Genomic DNA, 18109 nt, shown 5'->3' with positions numbered 1-18109 from the left:
CCAGTCCTCCAATAAAAACACTACCACCACCACACCTGCTCTCCAGGGGCATCTTCCTGCAAAGATGGTGATGATAAACAAGGGCAGCACTTGTATTTCTTTTTGTTTATTTTGCCTTTTGGAGCCATTTGGTTCATCCAACACGTATATTCTAGAAATTTATAAAAGTTATTTAGAAAAAAGTTATTCGTGTTTTACATTTATGTAAACAAATATGCCTTTTACTAGAAATATATTCTAAAACACTTACATCATTTAGTACCTCATCTTGCAGCCCTTACTCCAAGGGCTGAGTTGGCAGAGTAAAGACTGCAAGATGGTGCCTGTAGGATAAAAATGTTGAATTACAGGAAAAAGCAGCAGAAATCTGGGAGAGAGTTTTGAAGAGCCCCTTAAACTACATATTGCTTGTACTGTAACTTAAGAGACAGGAGTCATAAGTCCTCTTTTGAATCAAATCAACAGGGCACAAAACATTACATCTGACATCTTTCAACCATGCTATCTTGTCAGTCTTTTAAAATATTCTGGAAAAAAACTGCAGATGAGGAGTGAATCAGTCTGTATCAGGAGTAAGGAACCTTTATTGGGTTGGGGGCCACTGACCTACAGAAAAATCAGTTGAGGACCCCACGCGTGAGAAGCAAAAAAAAAAAAAAAAAAGTCGAAATAAACCCTCACTGATGTGGCCTCTGACTGAGGAGAAAGACACTCCTCACATTCCCTCCACACTCCAGAGCCTAGTTGGGCCCCGGCTAGTAGATTTCATATGCTCCAGCCCTCTGGTGGGGCGGCAGAGATCTAGAGCATTAGTGCAGGCTTCCCGATGCTGGGGGGAACCCTGAGCCTCAGGGGCCAGATCCAGGCAAGCCAGGGCCATATCTAGCCCGTGGGCCTTATATTTCCCACTCCTAGTCTCTATCTACCCATTTTAAAACATTTGCCATGTGTCAGTTTCAGTAGTAGCAGCAGCTGCTATAGGAAGGGGGGGGAGGTATTTTAAAAACTGTAAATAGGTCAATCAGCTCCCCCTGCTGCTACTATAGGAAGAGCTTCTACCAATGTCATGTAAAAAACCCATCAATTGTAGACAAGGACTTCGAGAATAAAGGATGCTATGGCCTTTCAGTTAATAGCTCATTGCAAGATGAGTACAAAGCCAGTAAAAACCTCCAGCTCTTGTCTTGGATTACTGTTACATCCACAGGCAGGGAGTTATATGGGCTCATGTTGCTCTGACTTCAGGAACATACTGGGCCTGTGCTCCATCAAAACTCGCTGCCTGACCCTGCATCTCCCAGCCTCTCTGCACACTCCCCCGATGTTTCCCCTGCCTGCTGTCCCTGTGTGATTTTAACACCCCTGGGGGAGTCCCACTGCCACAACTGGTAATGAAGCAGAGTTAGAGTGGCTTCTGGCAGCTTGCTCACCCCAATGGCCTATATGTGTACCCCTGGGGAGAGCAGGGTCTCCATGCTGTGTGCTAGCCAGTGCATGGTACAGAGACCCCATCTCCTCCACTCCTAGCTGCAGGGGCACCCCTCCTGGCAGCCATGGTAAGCGAGCCACCAGAAGGTCCTCTAAGCCCACTGCACTACCAGTGGGCCTCCCGAGCATTTTAACTTGCCCAGAGATGCAAGGAGGGATTGGGGGACATCCAGAGGGAGCATGTGGGGCAGCAGCACCTGGAGACCACTCCACCCCTAGGACAAAGCAAGTAAAAACTCCAGCTTGCTTTGGGTTACTGTTACATCCAAACATCCATTGCTCCCAGGTAAATGTAGCTCTCACCATCCACTCCCCTCACTGCCCTCCTTGTGAACCACACTCCCTCAGGAGCCTGTACCCTCTCCTTCCACTAGGGATGTTAGCTATCCTGTAACCACATGAAATCTTAGTATTTACACAACTATTCGAGTCCCCGGGAGTGAGACCAGCAGCCAGTGCACCCCCAGCGCTCCACGGACAAAGGCTGCTTTACCGTAGCATCCTCTGCCCCGCAGCAGCATGGGGGGAGAGGGCTGCAGGTGGCACTGCAGAGCCTGTGCTGGTGTTGCTGCCTTGAAAGTCAGCTTCCCATGCTTATCAGCTCCAGCCTACCCCCCAGCCCAACGCTGTCTCTCTATCAGAGGCAGCAGCAGAGGGCAGGCAGATTAGGTTCTCTTGGGGAGCCTGCTTAAAGCCAGAGAGCTCCTCACAGGCACCAGCCCTGACTCCTCCACTCTAGCTGCCTCTTATACGGAAGCAGCAAGGGGAGAGATGCATATAGTTGACAGGGTTAACCAATAAGCCTTATCTTATCATTTAATCATACATTGACATCCCTACCTTCCATCCCCATTCCTACCCCAAAAATCCCTTCTATGTCCAGTCTTCAAACTTCCTCCTAGAGTTAGCACCCAGACTCCACTCCAGAGCCTGCATGCCACACCTCATCCTAAGCCCAAATACCCCCCACAGCCTGCCCCCTCCTTTTACCCCACTTTCCTGCAGCAGTAGAGCCTGCACCAACACTCAAAATCCCAGAGAGAGCCTGCACCCCTCCCACACCCAAACTTCCCCCCAAGGCCTTGGGGAGAGTGAGTGAGTGGGGATGGGGCAGGTTCTGGGCACCATCAAAACGTTTGCAAACATGCCACCCCGGGTACATCACAATCAGTTGCAGGAAAGGCTCGCGGCCAAACCTTCCATCAGACTGACCCGCATGTAACCAGGTGGGGAGAGGAGCCAGGGCTACGTCGTGCAGAGCAGGCCTGCGCGTCTGCAGGGATGCCAGCCAGCGGGACTCCGCCCCCTAACGGGGGCTGCAATATCAAGGGGGCTCTGCCCCCACTAGCGGAGCCTCGCCGGCCCCAGCGCACAGTACGGGCGGGCGTAACTAAGCCCCTTTCCAGGAACGCGGACCAGGTTTCAGGGCTACCTCCTCCCCCTGCCCGGGGGTGACACGGGGGGAGGGGGCGCTCTCCCCGCCCCACGGGGTGCGCACGTGCGGAGGGCACTGCACTCCGGGGCGCTCAGCCCCCGCCGCGTCCCACAGTACGCAGGGGGGGACCAATCCCCGCTCCTCACCCAGCGGAGCGCGGGACAGCCGCCTACCCCGACGGACCCCTCAAGCTCCCTGCAGCCCGCCGCGTTTGAACGACGCCAGCGGCCCACAACCCCGCCCCGCGGTCACGAGACAGAGACACGTTCTAAGCAGGGCGGAGCAAAGGACAACGCCCCGGGAACTACCCCGCCCCTCCCGACACGGCCACGTGCTCGCGCGCTGCTGGAGGTCTGGGGTCTGTGTTCCTGCAGCGCGTGGCGGGACGCCTGGACTTCGTGCCTGCCTGCGCTCGCCACCTCCCAGAGCCCCGCTTTACGTGCACGTGCCACCGGCAGGGCCACTGCAGCCTTCCTTACCGGGCTATCTGTTCCCCGCCCCCGGTGTGCCGTCAGTAAAATGCCTGTCTGACTTCTCCCTACCTCTTCCACCAGCCTCAGGCACCCAGCTGTGGGGCCAAGGCGTTAACTTCCCTCCGCTCCCTGCTAGGAGAGGGCAGCTAATATGCCAGAAGGTGCTTTCGTGAACAGCATAGCCTCCAAATACCCTCCATTTGTGAACTTGTACTTGTGGAGTCAGTGACAAGTAGGAGCCAAGAAGAAGTTTGTACTTCCACTACAAATTGGATTTGTTCCTACATTCGTCTTCGTCAGTGAGGCTACATCTACACTGGGGTGTTCTCACACAAAAACTCTTTTGCAGACGAGTTCTTCTGCAAAAACTCTTCCAGAAGAGAGCATCTACACTGGCATGTGCTTTTTTGGGCAAGAGATGTTCTTTTGTGCAAGAGCATCCAGGCCAGTGTAGACACTCCCTTGTGCAAGAAAGCTCTAATGGCCATTTTAACCATAGGGCTTTCTCGTGCAAGCAATTCATGTTGCCTGTCTATATTGGCCTCTTGCACAAGAACAGTTGCGCAAAAGGGCTTATTCCTGAGCGGTAGTGTTAGAGTTCTGGCGCAAGAAGCCTTGATTTCGTACATTAGAACGTCAGTTTACTTGTGCAAGAACACATGGCCAGTATAGACAGGCAGCAAGTTTTTACGCAAGAGCAGCTGCTTTTTGCGCACGATCACGCCAGTGTAGGGACAGCCTGAGCATTTCACCAGCATCTCAATAGCTTAGGTACCAGCTACTATTTTTGCTCCTCTCCTTTGCACCATAGAAGATTGAAGGGCCAATTTCTAGGTGCATAAACTTTCATTAACACAAACGGGATTGTCATGGGCGCATTAAGAAGTTAATACAGCTCAAAATGTGTCAAAACACTAGAAATTGTGTTGTAGTTTTGAGTACATGGCACAAAGGAAAAAAGATTGCAATATGAATGAAGAAATCTTCACTCCTGCAAATCCTTATCAGGAATTTTATTTCCCTCAAATATTTGCAATGTAGTTGTACTCCCAAAGGCTAATGCTTTCATGGAAAAGAAAATTAACCTATTTGTTCAATATCAGAATTAGTATCAGACTTAGAGATGTAAAGGGTTAACTGGTTACCCGTTAAGCATGCAACTTACTGGTTTGCTTACTGGGGTAACTGGGGGGAGGAGGCTGCCTGGCTGGAATAGCCCACAGCATGGTGAGGATCATGGTTAACCAGTTAAATATTTTGTTTAACTATTAACTTTTTAACTGGGATTTTACAAAACTGACATGAAGTAATAAAGTTAGCATAACTTCAATATATCCTAAACTAATAATATACTGTTGGTGAAGTAATGATTAATAAGTAATTAATTCCACCCTAAGACTGGCTGAAATGCAAAAAGCCTGTGCATGTAACTAAGAATGGAAAAGGGTTTACAAACTCATTAAAAGTTTGGTGGAAAACAATATTTAAAAGAAGTGTGTTACTACTGGCTTTAGAAAAAATCTATAAAGTTTAATTCCTTTTATAAGGACATGTTCTTTTGGTAGTACAAGCTTAATCACAAAGGTATCATTTTTACATATCTTTTTGTCATTCTTAATTGTCCCCCTTTTAGCTTTATATTAAGGAAAGACAGTAGTTTCTCTTTAGTAAAGTCAAGGCTACAATGAGCTTTCCATTTAGAGCTTGGTTTGCCAGCACTCTATCCTGTTCTAAATCTCTCTAAAAAAAAAAAAATTATGCCTCCAATTTTACATGTAGATCTTCAGCCAGTGGACATTTTAGCAGGAAATTTTAAGTGGAATCAGACAAGCCATATATCAGGTATGGAACTTATCAAAATATAGATGTACTTTAATTATACTAATTGCAAATATTTATATTCCAACTCTTGGGTCTCAGCTCAGTGGAGTGAGATTAAACCAGTAAGGACATGACTACACTACAGCACTAATTCAAACTAAGCTAATTTGAATTAGCGCAGCTAGACTTAAAAACTAGTTCGAATTAGCGTTTTGCTAATTTGAACTAGCATGTCCACACAGAGTGGACCCTGAACAGAGGTTAAGGATGGCCGGAAGCAGTGCCGGCAGGACATCAGAGGAGGACTTAGAGCATGGAGATGCTGTCTCAGGCTAGCCGAGGGCTGTGCTTAAAGGGACCCGACCCCCACCCCGGACAGACAGTTCTCAGGGTTCCCCGCTTGCAAAGCAGTCCTGGCTTGGAGTGCCCTGAGTGCCCACACGCGGAACATCACAGCACTCGGCCATCACCCCGGCTGCACTTGCCACAGGCTGCCATCCACGGGGAGGGGGTAATTGGGGGGCTGCAGGAGAACTTCCACCCCGAGAAGCCCGCAGAGCCAGCCCAGTCCTCCCCATCGGGGGCTCGTACCCCATTCCTCCCTCACCTCCTTCCACTTACCCCTCCCTAGCCCCCCTTCCTGATGTACAAAATAAAGAAAACGTGTGTTCAAAAATAGAAACTCTCTTTATTGAACAAAACTGGGGGAGACTGGGAAAAAGAGGTGGGAGAGGGGAAGAGAGAGGGTGGGAGAGGGGAGGGCAACTAAAATGATCAGGGGTTTGGAACAACTCCCATATGAAGAGAGGCTAAAGAGACTGGGACTTTTCAGCTTAGAGAAGAGGATACGGAGGGGGGATATGATAGAGGTCTATAAAAGCACGAGTGGTGTGGAGAGGGTGCATAAAGAAAAGTTCTCCATTAGTTCCATAATAGAAGGACTAGAGGACACCAAAGGAAAGGAATGGGTAGCAGGCTTCAAACTAGTAACAGAAAGTTCTTCTTCACAAAGCAAAGAGTCAACCTGTGGAACTCCTTGCTGCAGGAGGCTGTGAAGGCTACAACTAGAACAGAGTTCAAAGAGAAGTTAGATCAAGTCATGAAGGTTGGGTCCGTGGAGTGGTATTAGCCAGGGGGTAGAAATGGTGTCCGTGCCCAAAGTTTGTGGAAGGCTGGAGATGGATGGCACGAGACAAATGGCTTGGTCACTGTCTTTGGTCCATCCCCTCCAGGATATCTAGGGTTGGCTACTGTCGGCAGACAGGCTACTGGACTAGATGGACCTTTGGTCTGACCCAGTACGGCCATTCTAAGCTCAGGGCTCATGGTCGGGGGTCTCAGTGGACCACCTTGATTTTCATGCAAACCTGCTCCTGGGTGGCCAGGCTGGCAGCTCTCCTGCCCTAGATGGCCACTTTCCTGTGCCTAGTGCGGAGTTCGTGGATGAGGTCCACGATGTCTGCACTAGACCAGGTGGGTGCCCACCGCTTCCGGTCCTGGCCAGGCTCCCAAGAGCTGCCAGCCTGGTCCCGGGAAGAGGCGGAGGGCTGGGGGGTATCGGGTGGCTGGCTCATGGCGTGCCAGGTGCAGGGTCTGCTGGCTGGGTGCTGGCAGGCTTGCACCTGGCACGGGCACGGGCACCGTAGCCAGCCCGTGCCCCTTTAAGGGCTCCGGGGCCGGGAGGGGGGCATACGAGTTTCCCTGGTGGTGCCCAGAGTGGCCACCAGGGAAAGCTGGGGAGGGCTAGCTTCCCACTAGTTTGAAATAAGGGGATACACAGCCCTTAATTGGAACTAGTAAGTTTGAACTAGGCTAACCTCGTGCAATGAGGTTTACCTAGTTCGAACTAAGCGCTCAACTAGTTCGAATTAAGTTCGAACTAGCGGAGCGCTGGTGTAGCGCCTATGATAGTTAATTTAAACTAAAGTCCTTTAGTTCGAATTAACTTTGTAGTGTAGACATACCCTAAGGTACTAAGAACCCCTTCGAAATTATGCCTTCAAAGAAGCAGAATTATAAGTAATTTTTCCTTTTCTAAAAATACCGTTTAGAAGGAATTTACTCTTTTCTCTTAGCTCAAGGATAGCCTGTTAAAGAGTTGAGACCCACAAGTTGAAAGCCATGTATGTCCAGAAATGGCATTATAGGCAAATAATGATTCTTTCTTCACTTTGTGAAAATTCTTCTAATGCTTTTTGACGTTGCATAACCAAAACTACACAAACAAAAGACCCTTCTGGCCTGACCTAGAAACTTATTTGTTTTATTGAAAGAGAAAAAGGATGATCATAGGCATGTGCACGGGCTGTGCCCATGCACACCCTAATGTCTCAGGCCGGCTAGAAGGGGATTTGTGATGAGGCGCCGCAGTCCCTCATTTTAAATTCCCTGCGGCCATCTACAGGGCACAGTGGGGCAGAGAGAGCGCATGCGCGGCATCCTCAAACGCCGTGCAACAGGTGAGAGGGGAGACGCCCGGGCGTGGTGTGATGTCAGATCCAGGACTTTAGAACCACGCTGCCCAGCTCCAGAGGCAGCTGGGGCCTGACTACACACGCTGGCCCGAGCTATTTTTGCGGCTCAGGCCCCTGCCCTGCCCCGCCCCAGCAGCAGCACAGCGCAGCCCCCCTGAGGTGCCCCCGCCCGGCCCGGCAGCACCGCGTGGTGCCCCTGAGGCGCCCCGGGCTATGGCCTGGCCGGCCTGTAGTTTGGGCCGACTCTGACTCCAGCCCCGCAAGCTGAAAGGCAGAAGCCAAAGGTAAGGTAAGGGAGGTGATGGGGGGGAAAAATAAGAGGAAGGAGTGGGAGTGGTAGGGGGCAGGTCAGCAGAAGAAAGGGGAAGGCACCAAGGGACAGGGTAGAGGAGACACAAATGCCAGGGGGCCAAGTGGAGACAATGAGGAAAAGGGCAGGAGGGGAGGTGTCAGTGGGAGGGGGACAGGGTGATGCTGGGAGAGGAGAGGGTAAGGGCATTGGGGGTTAGAGGGGAGAGGGGGAGGTGCTGGGAGAAGGCTTGAAAGAAGGGATGGGCATGAGGAAGGCAGGGATGGAGCAAGTCATGTGTGAGGGCACAAAGAGGCATGAGGGGACTAGGGGCAGAGGGTGGTGAGGGGGAGGGCATCAAGGAAAAAGAGGGCAAAGGGGGCACGGACAGTGAGAGAAGGGGGAGGCACCAGGAGGTGTAGGGCTCAGGGAAGGTGCAGGTGCCAGGGGATTCTGGGGTTGAAGCACAAGGGCAGAGACCTGCAGGGGAGCTGATGGAGCAAAGGGAGGAGACATGGCAGCAGAGGGAAAAGGTAGAGGTTTGAGGTGTGTATTAATAATTTGGGTACCACAGTGGCACATCGAAACAAGCCACATTAACTCAGTACTGGTGCACAACACAAAATTAATTCTGCTCATGGGAGGAAACTCTTGGAGGGAACACTTCCCCCAGCCTCTCCGCTCCGAGTTAATGTCACACACGTTAGGTTAATGCAATTGCAGGATAGTTGCATGAGAGGGGGTTGGTGGGGGCCAAATTAATCCCTATTGGTAGGAAGATGGTAGGAAAAGTCCAGGGGTGGGGAGTCACATGACATCTTTTGCTTCTGGTCATGTGTCCATCTTGCCCTGAGAATGTTACCTCCAGAGGTGTAGCCAATGGGGCTCAGGGGTGTGGCCAATGGGGGTCAAAGTGCATTAAAAACATTCTTTGGGTGCACAGCCTAATTAAATGTGCTGCGCACACCTATGAGGATGATCCAGTGGTTAATATGTTTGCCTGACATTTGGGAGATCTGGATTTAACTTCTTGTACAGCCACCACTTCACACTGCTCCTGCAATGGGCCAACCTTGTCCCTGTGGGCCCTAGGCAGAGGGTCTCCATGTGTTGCCTCTGTCCTGAGCACTGACTTTGCAGGTCCCACTGGCTGAACTGCAGTCAGTGGGAGCTGCAGAGGTTGACTCCGGACAGCGATGCACAGAGTCCATCTGGTTTCCCATTCTAGGAGCCACTGGCAGAAAGATGTTAACTTCCAGGGGCCACCCAGGGGAAGCACCTCCCTCATCCTTACTCACACCAAAACTCCCTCCCAGAGCCTGCACCTCTCAGCACCTCCTGCAACCAGCTCTGAGCCCACGCTACACCTAAACTCCCTCCCAGAATTTGCATCTGCACCTCCTCCCCCACAGGCCAACCCCCTGTCTTAGCCTAGTGCCTGCACCCAAACTCCCTGCCAGAGCATAAACCCTTCCAGTCCAAGCCCAGAGCCTGTGCCCCCTTCTGCACCCCATCCCCTTGTCCCAACCTGGCGAGAGTGGGGGCAAGTGAGAATGAGAGGGAGGAGACGGATGGAGTGAGCAGGGGGTGTGACCTCAACGAAGGGGTATAGTGAGGGTTCTTGGGTTTGCATGATGACACAGTTCACAATTCTAGGAAGGCACCTTAGAATGCAATCCACAAAAGCCAGACCTCTGTGCTAGCAAAAGGAGTATATTGATGAGCCAAGTATGCCACACACCTTGTCTCTCTTGAACTAAGTAGCCCACTTAGACTTTGTGGATCTTGGTATTTTTTTTTAGACACCATGACACTCAGCATCACAATGCTTTTGTAGATCTCACTCTCTGCACCTCTGTTCCTCACCAGTAAAATGGGGATAATAATAGCACTTTCTTACCTCAGAGACATGATGGGAGCATAAATACATCAAAGCTTGTGCAATGCTACAGCAAATGGACCTGTGCAATAGCAGGGCAAGGAAGGAGAGGGACACTCCCTGCAATGGGAGGGCAGAGGGATAGGAAGGAAGAGGAATGGAGGTACTGACACTTGTAGGCTATATCTACACTGCAGGCTTCTTGCGCAAGAATGCCGGTTCTTGCGCAAAAACTTCCGTCACACACACGCATTCTTGCACAACTAAATGTACAGTAAAGCGTTGGAAAAGAGGGCTTCTTGCATAAGAGTTATTCCTCTCCCCATGAGGAATAAGCCCTCTAGTGCAAAAAGGCAGTGTGGACGGACAACAGGAGTTTCTTGCACAAGAAACCCTATGCCTAAAATGGCCATCAGCGCTTTCTTGTACAAGAGAGCATCCACACTGCCATGGATGCGCTTGCACAAAAGCACATCTCTCGCGCAAAAGCACATGGCAGTGTGGATGCGCTCTTGTGCAAGAATTTTTGCGCAGAAACTCCTGCGCAAAATAGTTATTGCGCAAGAAGCCTGCAGTGTAGACGTAGCCATTGTGTGTGTGCTGGGTCAGGTGTAGCACCTGGCTCTAGGCCAGGCCTGGGCAAAATATGGCCTGCTAAGCCACCAGATCTGGCCTGCGGAGGCAGCAGGGAGTCCCAGGTAGGCTCCCCAGCTTGGCCTGCAGCTCTGCGCACTGGACAGAAAAGCAGCTGCAGGGCTCCGTTTCTGTTTTGAAACTGGGAAGGGGGGAAGTTTTAGGAGCTGCCGCGCCCCCAGCACATTCCCATTGGCCGGTTTCTGGCAGAATCTAGCCAATGGGAGCTGCTTGTTAGAATAACAGGCAGCTAAGAAGAATCATGCCCCCTCACCTGGGCTCAGTTTCTTATGAAGCACATGGCCAGGCTGGCTAGGAATCTTTTTAAATCTGCTGGCACACAGGCTAGTTTGGCAGCTGACAAGTAAGTCTATTGGCCACAGCCTGCTTCTGGAACTCCAGCCCTTTCCTGTCCCAGCTCTCTTCCTTCCTCTCCCCCCCCCCCCCCCGCTTCAACACTCAAATACCCAAACCTCTGACCCCTCTTACACCCAGGTCCCCTCCCAGATCTGGCACCCCAATCTCTTGCCCCAGATCAAAATCCCCTCCTACCCTAGGTCACATCCCAAACCTCTGAACTCCAGTCCCCTGCCCTAGGTCACAACCGCCTGCTTCATCCCAACTCCCTCCCAGACTCCAGTCTCCCTCCTGCACCCCAGTCCCTTACCCCAAGCTCCTTTCTGCACACAACCTCCATTTCAGACCCTGCATCTCCTCCATTAATATCATGGAAGAGTGCGGCCCTCGACCACTTTCCAAAATCTTGGAGTGGCCCCTGTCAAATATTATTGCCCACCCCTGCTGTAGGCTATGAAGGAGAGTCCTGGGGCTTTTTCCTTCTCCCAGGCCATTCCAGCCATCCCCCACACTAATCCTAGGTGCTGCAGTAGCCACTCCAGCTCCTTAGGGCCCTGCTCCCTAATCCAATATTGGCCCTATGGTGTCTTCTCCAGAACCACTACACTCTGTTTTCGTCTCCAGCCTCCCACCCCCTTCCCCAGCTGATGACAACTGCTCCAGCCTCTCTAGGCTCTGACCTATTACCTGGTCTCGCACCTGGGTCATGCAAGAGTTTACATAGATACAGCAGGGTCCCACCCCATATTTCCGTTGCATGAGTGCCACCCTCCTTCCACTGTCCCTGTGCTATACAGTGAATCCTCCACAGAATGCAGAGGTGATAAACTTTTTATACACTCTTTATACAATCTGTTTTTCTGTGAGGTGCTGCATGCTGGAGGAGCAGGGCCAGCTTTAGGAAGTGCGGGGCCCAATTCGAACAGTTTTGGCGGCCCTCCCCACCCCAGGATTTTTTGTTGAGGAAAAAAAAAAGGGACACCCACACTAGCAACCACAACCACATGCAAATATCACATCACAAGTAGATCTGATCAAAATGTATATCAATATAGTTGAACATTTAAAAAAAAAAAAAAAGCTATCCTTTATTATGCAAAATTTTACACAAAATTAAATCAGTTGCCTGCAGTGTAGGTCAAATATTTTCAATTGCAAACTATCCAATCTTTTCAATAAAGTTTAAAGTTTGAGTTTTAAAGCTACCAGAGAGCGTTGCAGTTTTCTGTTACATTGTTTTACTTTTTAAATAGCAAAAATGGAGTCTTTGTTAAGAAAATGTCAGTTCTGTGGTCAAATTCCAGTCCTTAGTGATTTCAGCACCAATGATTTCACTAGGTAATATGGTACCTCACTACCACCATTGCCTTCTTTGCACTGCCCTTCAACACACTGCCTGCATGTTGAGTCCAAGGTCAGTCTACACAAGATTTTATCAATGACTTTTGCTCAAGCGAGACAAGACAAGGACTCTCAATTGATTCTAGTCAGCTCTGCCTTTAAACACTGGGGGTGCGTCTAGACTGGCATGATTTTGCGGAAATACTTTTAACGGAAAAAAAGTGCTTTTGCGCAAAAGCATCCGTGGCCAGTCTAGACGCAATTTTGCGCAAGAAAGCCCCGATCGCCATTTTAGCCATCAGGGCTTTTTTGAAAAAAACAGTTCTTCCCTATCTACACTGGCCCTCTTGTGCAAGTATTCTTGCGCAAGAGGGCTTTTTCCTGAGCGGGAGCGTGAAAGTATTTGCGCAAGAAGCACTGATTTTATACATTACAAAGTCAGTGCTCTTGCGCAAATTCAAGCAGCCAGTGTAGACAGCTGGCAAGTTTTTGTGCAAAAGCAGCTGCTTTTGTGCAAAATCTTGCCAGTCTAGATGCACCCTGGATGTAAAGTGTCAGATATAATTGAGGACTCCCAAATAGACTCTACACCCCAGAAATAAAACCTGTTTCCATCTTCTGTGACTTTCAGTTAGATGTGACTCACTATCCTCTGCTTAGTGTTCAAGTTATGGTAAACCCTAAGCCAGGTCAGACAGCAGCAGCGGCGCAGGAGCCAGCAAACAGAGCGTAAACAGGGAAGTCTGAGTGGGAGTTCTGTTGGAGAAGTTTGTATTTGGTTTTGTATTTGTATTGTTTGTATGTGTAGAGGCTTGTAGGGTCAGTGTGCTGGGAGAGAAGCTGAGCCCTGATTAGGGGGCAGGGCTTCACTGATTAGGAGTCCTATAAAGGTAGCCTTCTAGTCAGGCAGCAGCACAGACAGCAGCAGCCAGCAAACAGAGCTGTAACCAGGGGAGTTTGAGTGGGAGTTCTGTTGGAGGAGTTTGGATTGTGGGACTTGTTTAGGGTTTGTTTTTGCTGTAGGGGGGTATTTTGGTTTGTTTTTGTTTTTGTGTTTGCCGGACTAACAGGATTTAGGTGAGAAGGCTGATTAACACAGAGATAGCAGTGGCCATTACCCAAGCAGTGGAGGACACAATGAGACTGAGTGGATGTGGCAGCTGTGGTATGTATATGATTCTGGAGGGGGTACCTGAAAGGAGTTTTGTTTGCATGAAGTGCTGCCTAATAGAACTGATGGAAGAAAAGATCTGAGGATTGGAGATGCAGGTGGAAACTCTGGTCGAGTTTAGAAGGGGGTTTGAGCAGATGATGGAGCAAAGGCACGAGGTGGCTGAAGGGGAAAGCTTAGACATGCAGACTGAAGCAGGATCAAAGGCCTCTGAGGGGGGACTGCTGGGCGAAGAAAATGGACAGTGGAAGCATGTGACTATGAGAACCAGGCAGAGGAAAAGATGGGCCAGTGAAGGAGAAATAGAGCTCAAGAACAGGTATGCGGAGTTGGAGAATGGAGAAGGGATACAGCAGGTGGCCACTGAAGGTGGAAAGGCAAGGAAAAAGAGAAGAGTGGCTAGTCTGATACATAAAGAGTCGATGGAGACAACACCAATAATGAGCACCAGGAGGATACAGGATGGGTTGAAGAAGATTACAATGGAAGACAGGAATGGAAAGGACTTGCAGCCAGAGGAAACAAGGGATAGACCAGAGAATCGCACTGTCACCAGGAAAAGGCAGGTCTATGTGATTGGGGACTCCTTATTGAGAAGAATAGACAGGAGTATAACCAGAGCTGATCCAGAGAACAGAAGGGTGTGCTGTCTGCCAGGTGCTAAGATACGAGATGTGGAACTGAGGTTGAAGAGGATCCTAAAGGGAGCGGGAAAGAATCCATTGAACATCCTTCATGTAGGAACAAATGACACGGCTAGATTCTCACTGGAACGAATCAAGGAAGACTATGCCAGGTTGGGGAGGACGCTTAAGGAAATCGAGGCTCAGGTGATTTTCAGTGGGATTCTGACTGTTCCTAGAGAAGGGCAACAAAGGTGTGATAGGATTATGATGCTCAATAGGTGGCTCAGGCAGTAGTGCTATAAGGAGGGCTTTGGGATGTATGGCCACTGGGAGGCATTCACGGACAGAGGACTGTTCTCTCTGGATGGACTTCACCTAAGTAGGGAAGGAAACACATTTTTAGGATTGAGGCTGGCACAACTGATTAAGAGAGCTTTAAACTAGGAATTTGGGGGAGATGGTTGGGAGATGTCCAGGTAATCTCTACACCAGATTTTAGCATTGAGAGGGAGGAAAACGAAGTAAGAAAGGATATAGCCGGGGGTAGGAGAATGTACATAAGGAGGAAGGGCAGAGTGGATACTAGTCTAATAGGTCATATTGGAGGTAAAATGTCCATGCAAAATGTGGTAAAGAATGTGAGTGAGGTGAAACAGCAAAAATTAAGATGTTTGTACACCAATGCGAGGAGCCTAGGTAACAAAATGGAGCTATTGGTCCAGGAAGTGAAACCAGATATTATAGGAATAACAGGAATATAGGAAACATGGTGGAATACTAGGCATGACTGGAGTACAGGTATTGAAGGGTATGTGCTGCTTAGGAAAGACAGAAATAAAGCTAAAGGTGGTGGAGTAGCATTGTATATCCATGATGAGGTAGATTGCAAAGAATTAAAAGGTGAAGGAATGTAGAAGAGACAGATTGAGAGAGCCAGACGTGTACCCAGAAGCCTCCTGCTACGGGACAAGCCCAAGAAAGAAACCAACAGAACACCACTGGCCATCACCTACAGTCCCCAGCTAAAACCTCTCCAACGCATCATTAGTGATCTTCAACCCATCCTGGACAATGATCCCCCGCTTTCACAGGCCTTGGGAGGTAGGCCGGTCCTTGCCCACAGACAACCCGCCAACCTGAAGCATATTCTCACCAGCAACTACACACCACACCATAATAACTTGAACTCAGGAACCAATCCTTGCAACAAACCTCGGTGCCAACTCTGCCCACATATATACACCAGCAACACCATCACAGGACCTAACCAGATCAGCCATACTGTCACTGGTACATTCTCCTGCACATCCACCAACGTAATATATGCCATCATGTGCCAACAATGCCCCACTGCTATATACATCGGCCAAACAGGACAGTCCCTACGTAAAAGAATCAATGGACACAAATCTGATATTAGGAATGGCAACATACTAAAACCTGTAGGGGAACACTTCAATCTTCCTGGACACACAATTGCAGATCTAAAAGTAGCCATCCTGCAGCAAAAAAACTTCAGGACCAGACTTCAAAGAGAAACTGCTGAGCTACAGTTCATCTTTAAGTTTGACACAATCAACTCTGGATTAAACAAAGACTGTGAATGGCTCGCTAACTACAAAAGCAGCTTCTGTTCCCTTGGAATTCACACCTCCAGATCAGCTGCTAGAAGTGGGCCTCATCCTCCTTGATTGGATCACCTCATCATCTCCAGCCTGATCCTGGCCTGCATATTTATTCCTGCCTCTGGAAATTTCCACTACATGCATCTGACGAAGTGGGTCTTTGCCCACGAAAGCTTATGCTCCTACACTTCAGTTAGTCTATAAGGTGCCACAGGACTCCTCGTCGCTTTTGCAGATTCAGACTAACACGGCTACTCCTCTGATACTTAATAACAAAAATGTTAGTTATAAGCTGGGGACACATCAGTTGGAAGTAACGGAAGAGGAGAAGGACCTCGGAGTCCTGGTTGATCACAGGATGACTATGAGCCACCATCGTGACATGGCTGTAAAAAAAGCTAATACGGTCTTGGGATGCATTAGGCGAGGTATTTCCAGTAGGGATAAGGAGGTGTTAGTGCCGTTATACGAGGCATTGGTAAGACCTCATTTGGAATACTGTGTGCAGTTCTGGTCTCCCATGTTTAAGAAGGATGAATTCAAACTGGAACAGGTACAAAGAAGGGCCACTAGGATGATCCGAGGAATGGAAAACCTGTCTTATGAAAGGAGACTCAAGGAACTTGGCTTGTTTACCTTAACCAAAAGAAGGCTGAAGGGAGATATGATTGCTATTTTTAAATATATTAGAGGGAGAAATGCCAGGGAGGGAGAGGAATTATTTAAGCTCAATACCAATGTGGACACAAGAACAAATGGATATAAACTGGCTATTAGGAAGTTTAGACTCAAAATTAGGTGAAGGTTTCTAACCATTACAGGAGTGAAGTTCTGGAACAGCCTTCCAAGGGAAGTAGTGGGGGCAAAAGACCTATCTGGCTTCAAGATAAAGCTAGATGGGTTTATGAAGGGGATGGTTTGATGAGGTAACATGATCTTGGCAATTAATTGACCTTTCACTATCAGTGGTAAATAGGCCAATGGTGGGAAGATAGGAGTTGTTATAGAGAACTTTTTTCTGGGTGTCTGGCTCATGAGTCTTGCCCACATGCTCAGGGTTCAGCTGATCGTCATATTTGGGGTCGGGAAGAAATTTTCCTCCAGGGTAGATTGGCAGAGGCCTTGGAGGTTTTTGGCCTTCCTCTGTAGCATGAGGCATGGGTCACTAGCGGGAGGATTCTCTGCATCTTGCGGTCTTTGAATCATCGTTTCAAGGACTTTAATATCTGAGATATAGGTGAGAGGATTATTCTAGCAGTGGGTGGGTGAGATTCTGTGGCCTGCACTGTGCAGGGGGTCAGACTAGATGATCAAAATGGTCCCTTCTGACCTTAAAGTCTATGAGGTCATATTAAGTGCAGGTCTTTTACCTTTTAATCATACAATATGGATAACAACATTTCATTCTCCCAGCTCCAAGTCTCAAGTGAATTTCGACCCAAAAGAGCCAAAATTGAGCACTTTGACACAGCAAGTGTCTACTGATCTCTGGGGCAAAGTAGGTATGCCTATATAAATAAGGTCTGCTCGTGAAGCCTTTTCCTACAGTTGATTAACAGATGGCAATAGATAGCTCATTCAGAGCACTGGCTGATAATAGTTAGTCACCCTGACCAGTCATTAACCATAGTCATGGACTCACCCTACTCTCCATTGTCTCTATGTTTCTCTGATGACCTGTCACAAAAAAAGTAGGGTGGAAAGGGAAACTGAAGGGAGAGACATCTCTAAATTCACCAATCAAAGAGCAGTATTGCCAACCCAAAAATCACAAGGAACGCCTACATAGAGTTATGAGAACGGTCTACAAATCATAAGATTTTTTAAAAATAAAACATGTTGGATTTTTATTGGCCTTTTGTTTATTGAATATTTAGTGTTCATGTTTTAAAGCTTTCCTCCTTAGCTGTAAGGCCCAGAAGTATAGAGAACTTTTTTTAAATGAAAGCTGACATTCCTACATAACCAATTAACTCCAGGCCTTTAGAAAAGCACCAAATATTTTTAGACTCATGGTAAAACAATGGAGGAATTCTTGTGAACCCATTCTTTGCCCACAGTATAAATAAAAAAAACCACAATATCTTCTCCACTAAACATTATAATGAGATACTGCAAATGGTAAACTGAATTCAACAGCTCCTGACTGCAAATGGTAAACTGAATTCAACAGCTCCTGATATGAACAGGTATTCACCTAGTTTTTCATATTTGAGATGTCTAATTCCTCGTAACCCATGACAATATGAAATCTTTCCACTCTCAAGTCAGCATATTCACAAAGCACCTATAATTTTGATCCAGGCATTTATTGGATAGTGAAAGAGAAAGGAGGGGAATTAGTGTAGATAAATGTTCAAATTAAAAAAAATAAAAGCCTGTAGGAATTAGGACTGGGCTCCTACATCTCATGTTCAGAACTAACTAAGACACTTATGACCAGATTTTCAAAGGTGTACAGATCTTTGAAGATGGGAGTTGGCAACTGTCTCTTTAG

General features: G+C 48.4%; 1 protein-coding gene across 8 annotated transcripts in view; it reads right to left on the bottom strand.

Annotated features, from left to right (window-relative positions):
• LOC102457501 (uncharacterized) overlaps nt 1-18109 on the bottom strand; it is a 40446-nt gene that overhangs the window by 6831 nt on the left and 15506 nt on the right. For 4 of the 8 annotated variants that reach the window (XM_075927896.1, XM_075927898.1, XM_075927899.1 and 1 more), the window contains one exon: nt 36-151. In XM_075927896.1, the coding sequence (XP_075784011.1) occupies nt 36-151 (116 nt within the window). The other 4 variants (XM_075927901.1, XM_075927902.1, XM_075927900.1 and 1 more) reach the window with 4 other exon arrangements.

The sequence above is a fragment of the Pelodiscus sinensis genome, chromosome 4 (genome assembly GCF_049634645.1).
Source record: "Pelodiscus sinensis isolate JC-2024 chromosome 4, ASM4963464v1, whole genome shotgun sequence".
Taxonomy (NCBI): domain Eukaryota; kingdom Metazoa; phylum Chordata; order Testudines; family Trionychidae; genus Pelodiscus; species Pelodiscus sinensis.
This window is presented reverse-complemented; position numbering and strand designations above follow the sequence as displayed.